The 12,245-nt window shown below is 48.3% G+C and overlaps 1 protein-coding gene across 1 annotated transcript in view; it reads left to right on the top strand.

The window, feature by feature from the left end:
• The window catches only part of trappc9 (trafficking protein particle complex subunit 9), a 217,845-nt gene that overhangs the window by 42,042 nt on the left and 163,558 nt on the right, over window positions 1-12,245 (top strand). Inside the window, exons 9-10 of the mRNA XM_056298382.1 lie at window positions 251-377; window positions 2,078-2,223. Of these exons, the coding sequence (XP_056154357.1) occupies window positions 251-377; window positions 2,078-2,223 (273 nt within the window). The remainder of the gene's footprint in view (window positions 1-250; window positions 378-2,077; window positions 2,224-12,245) is intronic.

Consider the following 12,245-nt stretch of genomic DNA (forward strand, 5'->3'; position numbering starts at 1 on the left):
GGCGAGACATCTCTATTATCTCCAAGTGGGAGATAATCAGCATGTGGTAAATTGATATGACACACCAGTAATGATCCTTCAGATTAAAGATGGCGCTCAGATAATTTGAGAAGGGTGAGCTTTGTTCAGCCATGACTGCTGTTATTTGACCTTTTAACCACATCTTGTTCGGGCTTAATTAATCACACAGCCTTACCGTGTGCTCTTGTGCCCTCTTCCCACAATGCACTGTTATTCCAACGGTACACAGAGAAAAAAGAGGTCACCCAGAGTCTGGAGAACTACACCTCCAAGTGTCCGGGTGGGATGGAGTTCATCACTCTTCCTGATGGGGTGAAGCTCCCTCCCGTGCCATTCACCAAGCTCCCCATCGTGCGGTAAGTCTGGACACACTGCTGAGGTATTCATCCGCTGTCTCCTGTTTCACATTGGCCCAAGCATCCAAACGAAGCTGATCCAACATTACTGTTTGACACCGACTCACCAAGCTCCCATCTCTTCCACAGGAAATACCAGGATTTGTATTATGTAGAGGTGAGGCATGTATGACTGAGTTAGGGGTGGCAGCAGTTGAGGAGGTAGAGCAGGGTTGTCTGGTAACTGGAGGGTCGCGGGTTCGATCCTTGGCGCCTCCTGGCAAAAATGTCGAGGTGTCCCTTAGCAAGACGCCTGACCCCAAACTGCTGTGGATGAGGTTACCTTGCATGGTTAACGCCGCTGTCGGTGAATGTGTGTGTGTGTGTGGGGGGGGGGGTGTGGGGGGTGAATGTGGGGCATTAATTAATGGTAAAGCACTTTGAGTGGCTGTTGCAGCTAGAAAAGTTCTATTAAAATGCAGTCAATTTACCATTTAAAGAATTCTTCTTTTTCTGTAATTACAATAATGAATGAAATGATTGCACCCCTAATTATAATATCATTAATTGACCAACTGACTGTCAATCCTGTAAGATGTATTTTGATGATTAATACTACTACTATTACTACTACGGGCGGCACGGTGGTGCAGTGGTTAGTGCGGTCGCCTCACAGCAAGAAAGTTCTGGGTTCGAGCCCTGGGGTAGTCCAACCCTGGGGGTCGTCCCGGGTGGTCCTCTGTTTGGAGTTTGCATGTTCTCTCCGTGTCTGCATGGGTTTCCTGCGGGGGCTCCAGTTTTCTTCCACAGTCCAGGTGAATTGGCCGTACTAAATTGTCCCTCGGTGCGAATGTGTGGGCCCTGTGATGGCCTGGCGGCCTGTCCAGGTGTGTCTCCCCGTCTGCTGCCCAATGACTGCTGGGATAGGCTCCAGCATCCCCGCGATCCGAATTCGGATGAGCGGCTTGGATAATGGATGAATGGATGGATAGTACCACTTTCCCCCCGTTAGGGGGTCACCACAGCGGATCATCCGTCTCCACCTCTTCCTGTTCTCTGTGAATATCATCATATACCATAAGAACATGACAAAGGTCTTAATATACAACCACACCTCACACTCACAACCTGTGTCTCAAACCAAGCCAGAATACTCCTTGACCATGTGACCGTTTCTTTTATCATTTAGTTTCCAGTCCAAAGAGGTCGTAGAGAGGGAAGCCTGTAGGACACAGGATTTGTGGCAGGGCTCGCATTCCAAACAGCCTTCTCCCCTGTTGCTTAGTGTGTGTGTGTGTGTGTGTGGTTGTGTGAGAGAGAGCGAGAGCGCTCGTCAGTCGATGTGAGAGAGGTTTCGTGGAGCCCATTACCCTACCCTGTGTGACATTGCCAGAGGAAATCTTAACCGCCACCCGCTGCTGCTGAGCGTGATTGTTAACTGGGTGAGAAGCCACGGCGTCCCGAAGGTGATAAATGGACCACTTGATCCACTCTCACCTCAGAGCGCCACGGTGGCAAGCACATATAGTGAGATCTCAAAAAAAATAAATAAAGTGGAGACGCTCTCCACGGGGACTTATGTTGTGTTCGGTGACGTGCTGAGCTCCACGCTGGTGGTGTAGCTCATTTTCCCTGTGTGGATGTAGAAACGTGGAATTAAGTAACGGCTTTCTTTGCTGTTTCTCCTAATGCCCCCCCCCCTCCATCTCGCATCGAAACAGATCGGTGAAGCTGCTCAACCTGCCCGTCAGTCTGCGCCCCCACAAAGTGAAAGGCATGCAGGGGCAGAGCATGTCCACCGCCAGCCCCTTCATTTACTCGCCCATCATCATGCACAGCAGAGGAGAGGAGCGCTGCAAGAAGATCGGTGAGTGTTGCACCCCTGAAAAAGGGGGGAAATATAAATTCACCGACAAAGACTGTACACGCTGTTGTAATGGATGAGAAGCAGGCTATACGCCCCCCCCCTATAGGCAGACCATGATACCGGTATAATCAATCACCCGTTTTAGTCAGACCAAAGTAATAGATTACAGAAACCAAAGGAAGATACAGCGGTATAACCAGATTAATTATGGCATATGCCGAAGCGCGGGGACGCACTTCCTGAAGGAGGGGGGTAGTGTAATGACTATGGAAGACTAGACTCGCTAGCCCTTGGCTAATTAACTCGAACACCTCATGCTACAACTTTTTGCCGCTTGATACAAGGGAAAACTTGTAGGGTTCTCGTTTTCCATGAGTAATTTGGAAGAGAAGTCTGTCTGATATAACATGATTTACTCCGCTTTATCTGATAGAACGGGATTTACTCTGATTTAATGCTCGGAATGTCGCCATTTCTCGCTCCGTTTGGAAAATGACACATCGACGTGTTCGTCTTCTTCTTGGCCATGTGCGGATCGTAGTTATGTCTTCAGGCCCCGTAGTTAATCCGTGGGTCGGACGGGCCCAGTCATGAAAATTACCATTCCAAATTTCTAGTGGATGGGTTTCTGGTAGGTGAAATAATACATAATTAATGAGGAAAATATTAAGTGCATTCTCTAAAATGTGAACATATTTTAAGCTTTTTTTTTTTTTTTGTCAGGTACGAATTAGCAGACTAGACTTCTATTGCACCAATTGCGGCATCCATTTACCTTAGCCGATGGTCACACATGCGCGAAATTAACATTGGTGATTATTCGCCTCCCGTTCACTTCCATTCTATACGTGCCAAGGGGTGAATAAAACATTTGCTTCTGGGCGTCCGGGTGGCATGGTTGTCTATTCAATTGCCTATCAACATGGGGATCACTGGTTCAAATCCCCACTTTACCTCTGGCTTGGTCGGTCATCTGCAGCAGCTGCGAAGCGCTGTATGCAGGTATGATAGTCACAAAATTGTTACTTCAAACATGTTGTGATACGTTACCATATCACGCTTGCATATATCCCACTGAGAAATAATGGAAATGTGTGATCGGGTGCCGGCCTCTAAATCGGACAACATAATTTTTTGGGGTGGTGGGTGGATGATGCGTACTTGCGGATTCAGATGATGTCGGAGTTGGTCTGCACATCACTATTCTCTGCCGTCGCTCTGCTTCGTTTGTCTGGCCCCACTTCCTCCTCTGACCTCATGTTATGGCAAAAAAAGGCACCGCACACTTTTCACATTCCCCAACAACTCCCCTACAAAATCACCCCAGTCATTCTAGAATGATTAATTCTTTCGAAGTAGGCATCCGGTTAGTGTAGCGGTCTATTCTGTTGCCTACCAGCATGGGGATCGCTGGTTCGAATCCCCGTGTTACCTCCGGCTTGGTCGGGTGTCCCTAGAGACACTATTGGCCATGTCTGCGGGTGGGAAGGCGGATGTGGTTATGTGTCCTGGTCGCTGCACTAGCGCCTCCTCTGGTCAGTCAGGGCACCTCTTCAGGATGGAGGGGGTAATGTGATCCTCCCCCGCGCTCTTCTCCCCTAACCCCCTGGCGAAACTCCTTACTGTCAGGTGAAATGAAGCAGCTGGCGACTCCACATGTATGGGAGGAGGCATGTGGTAGTCTTGCAGCCCTCCCCGGATCGGCAGAGGGGATGGAGCAGCGACCGGGACGGCTCGGAAGAGTGGGGTAATTGGCCAGGTACAACTGGGGAGAAAAATGGGGTAAAAACCCCCCAAAAATTCTTTCAAAATAGAGCTATTCTAATCATCCAGTGAAAATTCCTTTATGTTTTCATATATATATATATACGTATATATTGCAGAGGAAAAAAAATACCGCAATGGGAGTTTTTTCCGATATCGTGCAGCCCTGCTAACTTTAGGGCCCCATTTATCAAGCAGTGTCTTGGCAAATTTCCACGGAGAACATTTTGATTTATGCAATAAAACAAATTTGAATGCAAATGAGGCGGTACTTTGTATTTAAAAAATGTGACATGCATGTTTCACTCGCTTGATACGTGTTGGTAAGTGCTAAACATATTCGGCTAATTTAGCATACGGAAAAGCAATAAAGGAAAACCATTAGATGTCCTACACTGGTTCGTCATGTGTCTGTGAGATGGCCATGCTAAATTAGTCCTGAAGTGATTTGTTTGTTGCTTTGTTGCTTTCTACAGCAGACCCCTTGCTCTTCATTGTTCCCGTCATTCATCTTGGTAAACACAAATATATTAGAGACTCGACAGATTTGTGGAAATGAAACCGGCACGGTGGCACAGTGGTTAGCATGGTCGCCGCATAGCAAGAAGGTCCGGGGTTGGAGCCCCGGGGTAGTCCAGCCTTGGAGGTTGTCCTCTGTGTGGAGCAGAGATGGCAAATCCATGTCCACAAAGTAAAAGTCCTGACCATGCATTTGATCCACCCGCGCACTAAATCAGCTGATTTCATCAACTAGTTCCCCCTACCTGATGGAAGAGTGGTGTTGACTAGAATCAACTGGTGTAATACATGGGTTGAGCAAATACATGGTTAGGATTTTTACTTTCTGGACATGGATTTGCCACCTATGGCTGTGATGGCTTGGTGGCCTGTCCATGGTATGTCCCACCTGCTGCGTAATAACTGCTGGGATAGGCTCCAGCATCCCCGCGACCCTGGGAGCAGGATAAGCGGTTTGGATAATGGCTGGATGGATAAAAAGTGGAGACCTGTTTACAGAACTTAAGTTCTCCAGCAGTTCTCCAGCTCACGCCAAAAGTGATAAAGTGGTCGGCAGGTTTTGGAGCATAAAGGGTTAGGATGACAACTTCTGCTGCTGAAGCATTTTCATTCTCACAACAGCAACACCAACTCCACATGCATTTCCTGTTTTGGCGGCATTATAGTAACAGCAGCACAGCTGAGGTCTTCGGCATTTTGTCTCCCCTTTAACGGCCAAGGTGAACTGAAGCGTTACGTCACTGCTGGGCGTGGAAGGGATGTCAGGCGCCACAGCTGAGACGGTATATATTTCCACATTTTAACAGTGCAATTAAAAAAATATAAATATGCTACAAGAATGTGTTGACAAAATGTTTTTTTTTAGTTCACCTTTGAGAGGCTATAGTTAGTAAAAAAAAAAACTAAAAAAAAACAAAATCAAAAAACCCCTGAATATCTGAATCCAAAAATTTAAAACTGAATACATACCCAATGAACGAATATCCGGATAGCCGAATATTCGGGTCCAGCTCTAAATTAGACATCATTAATGTTACTAGTGCAGCTGTGTTTATCCTGTTATGATTACAACACTTTGTCCCAAGATCAATCCAGCACTTATTAGAGCTGGACCCAAATATTCGGCTATCCGCATATTCGTTTACTGGGTAGGTGGTCTGGGGCCCTGTGATGGTCTGGCGGCCTGTCCAGGGTGTCTCCCCACCTGCCCCCCAGTGACTACTAGGATAGGCTCCAGCATCCCCACGACCCTGAGTAAGGATAAGCAGTTTGAATAATGGATGGATGGATAGATAGTAGATATTCAGTTTTATATTTTGGGATTTGGATATTATTATTATTATCTTTTTTTTTTTTTTTTGCTAAATGTAGGCTATTAGTAAAGGTGAACTGCAAAAATAGATTTTGTCAGGACATTCTTGTACTATATATAGTTCCCCCCCCCCTCCTTTTCGCCCCAATTGTACCCATCCAATTACCCCACTCTTCTGAGCCGTCTCGGTCGCTGCTCCAACCCCTCCGCCGATCCGGGGAGGGCTGCAGACTACCACATGCCTCCTCCGATACATGTGGAGTCGCCAGCTGCTTCTTTTCACCTGACAGTGAGGAGTTTCACCAGGGGGAATAGCGTGTGGAAGGATCAGGCTATTTCCCCCAGTTACCCCCCCCCCCCAAAATAGGCGCCCTGACCAACCAGAGGAGGCACTTGGAGGAGGACACATACCCACATTCGGCTTCCCACCCGCAGACACAGCCAATTATGTCTGTAGTGATGCCTGACCAAGCCGGAGATAACACGGGGATTCAAACCGGCGATCCGTGTGTTGGTAGGCAACAGAATAGACTGCTACGCTACCCGGATGCCCATTCTTGTACTATATTTATCCTTTTTAATTGCCCTGTTAAAATGTGGAACTATATACCCTCTCAGGTTGGCGCCAGACATCCCTCCGTCTCGGCAGTGATGTCCGGCGTCAGTTCACCTTGGCTGTTGAAGCAAAGACAAAATGCTGAAGACCTCAGCTGTGCTGCTGTGATAGAAATATGCTACCTTGTTCTATTTATTGCAGTTTGTTCATTTATTTTTGACACTTTACTGTGTTGGTATTTCGTAAAAATAATAACTATTTCTGAGTGATTTGTGATTTCCTCGTCGGAAAAATGTCATGCACCCCCCTCTGAATAGTCACTATGGATCACGACGGAAGCTCCGGAGCCCAAAAAATAGCATTCGGGACAGCCCTGGCACTTACAGATGCTTTGCAATGTTTTAGATCAACCTGAATCCTCTAAAGTGCTTAAAAGTTGAGCTGCTGAGGAGAAGCAGAGGAAGAGACATGTTTGGTTGAGAGAGGAGCAAAAAACAAATGGAGACGGACGCGGTCAGAGGAGACGGGTGGAGACGAGAAACCACACAAACTCCGAGAACCCGGTGCTTGTTTCTGTGCCTTATGCTCAAAACAATTATTGTATGACAGTAGTGACAAGAAAAGGCTTTTGCCACGAGACCGATCCCAGTCACAGGACTGCTGTGTGTCCGCTTCAGTGTACTGCATCAGAACCAGAACCACTTTGTCATTTCATTTCATGCACTTGTGCACATGAAGTGAAATAAAATGTCGTTTCCCCCCAGCCCACGGCAGTGCAACACAAAGACAAAAGCACACATCCAAACTACAAGAACACACATATCCAAACTAACGCAAACATTTAAACTAAACGACAACAAAAAAAAAATCACTGTCCAGGGGAGCGAACGCCAGCCAGGATGACTGTCGGAACTGCCGGTCTGCATGGGCTAGCAGTTAGCTTAGCCTGCCCCGCTTCCGCGTCCTGTCAGACCGCCCGCGGTGTTTCCTCCTCGGGTGCAGCTCCAGGCAGGGCCGTGGTCCTTGGGCCCACAGGACCCAGCAGACCAGGCTCCCTCAGCCGATCCAGCACCAGCTCTGGGAGGGGGCCATGGTAGGCAGTATACAGTACAGACTACCTGTCTGTCATGTAGAGGTATTCTCTATGATTTAAACATGCTCTTTATAGATTCTAGAAATGAAAAGTTGCCCAGTGACAACAGCGTCAGCATGAAGGGTTCCTGGTTGTGGTCTTTGAGATATTTGCTTGAAATTGTCACCTATCTGAGAAGTACTCCAAGGAACTGTGCTTCAAGTGTGACCGAGGCTGAAAAACACACTTTCCTTCAGAACAGGGCTAGGGATTTGGTTGCGAAGCTTTTTGTATTTTTATATTTTACGGATAGGATGTTATATGCTGGAGCACGGTGCACATATACTATGTTTGTGTGTTTTATTCTTATTTCTGTTTCTTATTTTATGTTCTGTTTCTATTTATTTCTATTTTCTTGTTATCTTGTGTCTAGGGCGGCACGGTGGCGCAGTAGTTAGCGCAGTCGCCTCACAGCAAAAAGGTCCTGGGTTCGAGCCCCGGGGTAGTCCAACCTTGGGGGGTCGTCCCGGGTGGTCCTCTGTGTGGAGTTTGCATGTTCTCCCCGTGTCTGCGTGGGTTTCCTCCGGGGGCTCCGGTTTCCTCCCACAGTCCAAAGACATGTAGGTCAGGTGGATCAGCCATACTAAACTGACCCTAAGGGGGAGGTGTGTGTGTGTGTGTGTGTGTGTGTGTGTGTGTGTGTGTGTGTGGGCCTGTCCAGGGTGTCTCCTCGCCTGCTGCCCAGTGACTGCTGGGATAGGCTTCAGCATCCTCGCGACCCTGAGAGCAGGATAAGCGGCTTGGATAATGGATGGATGATCTTGTGTGTTGTTATTTTTTCTTTATTAGAGCGTGGGTGTCTAATAGGACCCAGTTCCCCCTCGGGGATTAATCAAGTAGTTCTGATCTGATTTTAGGCAAGGCAAGTTTACTTGTATAGCTAATTTTATTCACAAAGGTGATTCAAAGTGGGGTTTTTTTGGTGTTTTTTTTTTATTTTTTATTTTTATTTTTTGAAGGGCTGCAGACTACCACATGCCTCCTCCCATACATGTGGAGTTGCCAGCCACTTCTTTTCACCTGGCAGTGAGGAGTTTCACCAGGGGGACGTAGCGCGTGAGAAGATCACGCCATTCCCCCCAGTTCCCCCTCGAACAGGCGCCCTGACCGAACAGAGGAGGCGCTAGAGCAGCGACCAGGACACAGAATAAGAATAATTGTACAGTTTCAATAGCGAATTTCACTATATCTATAATTGCTATAATAGTTTAAAAAAAAACAAGGAGGAGACAAAATGACCAAATTCTAAATGGTGGACTTGTCTAAGGGCGTGGTAAGTCTAAATATACATTCACTCACTTCTCCCTCACTGACTCCATCTGTTAGATGATGGAGAATTAAGGTAACCGATGTTATTTAGGGGCGTCCGGGTGGCGTAGCAGTCTATTCCATTGTCTACCAACACGGAGATCGCCGGTTCAGATCCCCTTGTTACTTCCGGCTTGGTCGGGCGTCCCTACAGACACAATTGGCACAAAGTGTCTGTGGGTGGGAAGCTGGATTTGGGTATGTGTCCTGGTTGCTGCTGTAGCGCCTCCTCTGGTCGGTCGGGACGCCTGTTCGGGTGGGGGGGGTAACTGGGGGTATAGCGTCATCCTCCCACATGCTACGTCCCCCTGGTGAAACTCACTGTCAGGTGAAAAGAAACGGCTGGCGACTCCACGCGTATCGGAGGAGGCATGTGGTAGTCTGCAGCCCTCCCCGGCTCGGCAGAAGGGGTGGAGCAGCGACTGGGACGGCTCGGATGAGTGGGGTAATTGGCCAAGTACAACTGGGGAGAAAAAGGGGGGGGGGGCCCAAAAAAACAAAACAAAATGAAGCTAATGTTACTTGATAAATTTGAAAGAAGATAAAATGATTGTTGGAGCAGTGACCGGGATCGCTCAGAAGAGTGGGGTAATTGGACAGGTACAATTGGGGAGAAAAGGGGGGGGGGTGCTCATCTACATATTTTTATGGAAACCGAACCATTCTGTTTTGCATTCAAATCAGTATCATCCTCTGTTACCTCAGTGGCTGGAATGTCAAATGTATTTTTTTCAGGCTGAGGTTAGAAAAAGTTGGAGTAATGTCTCTTACACCTAATCACTTTATTGGTTTATTGGTTGTGAGACCAGCTATGTTGTATGGTTTGGAGACAGTGGCACTGACGAAAAGACAGGAGGTGGAGCTGGAGGTGGCAGAGTTGAAGATGCTAAGATTTTCACTGGGAGTGACGAAGAAGGACAGGATTAGGAACAAGTATATTAGAGGGACAGCTCAGGTTGGACGGTTTGGAGACAAAGCAAGAGAGGCAAGATGGAGATGGTTTGGACATGTGTGGAGGAGAGATGCTGGGTATACTGGGAGAAGGATGCTGAATATGGAGCTGCCAGGGAAGAGGAGAAGAGGAAGGCCAAAGAGGAGGTTTATGGATGTGGTGAGGGAGGACATGCAGGTGGCTGGTGTGACAGAGGAAGATGCAGAGGACAGGAAGAGATGGAAACGCATGATCCGCTGTGGCGCCCCCTAACGGGAGCAGCCGAAAGTAGTAGTAGTAGTAGTAGACACCTAATTACTTTTTGTAATCGATCTGTCCTCAGAGGCAGTGGCGCCCCCAAGGGGTGGCCAGGGGTGGCCACGGCCACGCTGATACTATCCCTGACCCCCCCGCTGGCCCCCCCAGCCACGAGTCGCATATGCAGAATATGCTTCTATCTGATATCTTACATTAGGTGCTGTTCATTTAAATCAATAATGTATATTTTTCTAAACTCTCATATTGACAGTTTTCTACTAGCCTATACAGTATACTACAACAGCATCATAGAATTCCCGAAATTCAGTCACGGCTTTTGGTTTTGGTGGGCCACCCCAAGATTTTCAGTAGCCCCATTTGGCCCCCCCTATGAAAAATGTCTGGGGGCGCCACTGCTCAGAGGTGCAGATTGACGGAGGTGTACGCAGACAAATGACTCGGGAGGAAAAAAGGCCAACCTAAAATGGATTAACCCTTTCCGTGGAAGAGGGCTCTCAGTTAGATCTACAATTTGTTTTTTATGCTGTTGTGTCCCCCAAACCACCATGATGCCCCCCTCTTCATCCATGTCATTATGTTCTTGTAAACAAGACCAATAATCTCAACCAGCCCAACTTTGACTTAAAACGTCCTCCCTAATAAATGCCATTTCCTCACAAAGAAATATTCATCACTCAGAGTGGAAGGAGCAGCAGCCGGCTCAAGGCTGTGCAATAGCAAGTTATTGCTTTCCCAGTTGAACGTCTCATGATGATTAAAGTTGGTTTTGTCATGTATGGGTGCACCTAGTTCAGTTTTTAATATGACTCCAGACCCGGCTTCACCGTCCATCTATCCATCCATTATCCGAACTGCTTATCCTGCTCTCAGGGTCGCGGCGATGCTGGGGAGCCTATCCCAGCAGTCATTGGGCGGCAGGCGGGGAGACACCCTGGACAGGCCGTCAGACCATCACACAGGGCATACACACACACACACACACACACTCATTCAGACCTAGGGACAATTTAGTACGGCCGATTCACCTGACCTACATGTCTTTGGACTGTGGGAGGAAACCGGAGCACCCGGAGGAAACCCACGCAGACACGGGGAGAACATGCAAACTCCACACAGTGGATGACCCTGGACGCCCCCCCAAAGATTGGACTACCCCGGTGCTCGAACCCAGGATCTTCCTGCTGCGAGGTGAACGTGCTAACCACTGCGCCACCGCTTCGCCCCAAGCTTCATCAGTCAAACTAAAATTTATCTGCGTGCTGTAGTCTAAGCCGAGAGGAGGTGTCCATGCAGCGTTGCGGGACGTCGTGTCCGAAGGGTGGGTTTCGGCTCATGTTCGGTTCAGAGACGTGTTGCTGATGCCGAGTCAGTGGCACCGAACAGCGGTGGCCCCACCTCCAGCTCTTTGAAGCTAATGCTCACATCTCTTTGTGCCAGGGCAAGTTTGGATCAGTTTGACCGCTTGTCTGTGCTGAGACAATCACAATGCACACTACTGGCTTGTTTCTGCTGCTCTGGGGAAAGTTCAACGTGTCGATCTGCAAGTGCTCTGTATGTGTTTATTAGCATTCCTTAAACTGCGTCCCTGAACCAGTTGACGTATGTTGTCCATTTCAAAAGCATGCTCATATTGGATTTTGGGTGCAGGCGCTGGAGGTTAAATTCTCAATCACGTCGTATTACCTCAGCCCCTTACGCCTGGAGAGCACGCTGCCAGCTAATGACGTTGCAGCTCTGCCTAACTCCTTTACTGTATCCTGTGGCCCACAGTAAGCAGGTCATAGCGTGGCATATAACAGTGAACAGACATCCATTCCAGTGGTCACATGTAGGCATGGCCGCCCATACCTGACTGCATTATCTCACCTCACGCAGGTAGCTGTGCCATGGACAGTAACGCCTGAGACCACCTCAAGACACGCAGGTAGCTGTGCTATGGCCAGTTCAGCCCGAGACCACCTCGAGCCATGAGACACGCAGGTAGCTGTGCCATGGACAGTAACGCCTGAGACCACCTCAAGACACGCAGGTAGCTGTGCTATGGCCAGTATAGCCCGAGACCACCTCGAGCCATGAGACACGCAGGTAGTTGTGCCATACCCAGTATAGCCCGAGACCACCTTGAGTCACGAGACACGCAGGTAGTTGTGCCATGGACAGTATAGCCCGAGACCACCTCGAGTCATGAGACATGCAGGTAGTTGTGCCATAGCTAGTATAG

The sequence above is a fragment of the Lampris incognitus genome, chromosome 18 (genome assembly GCF_029633865.1).
Source record: "Lampris incognitus isolate fLamInc1 chromosome 18, fLamInc1.hap2, whole genome shotgun sequence".
NCBI classification, from domain to species: domain Eukaryota; kingdom Metazoa; phylum Chordata; class Actinopteri; order Lampriformes; family Lampridae; genus Lampris; species Lampris incognitus.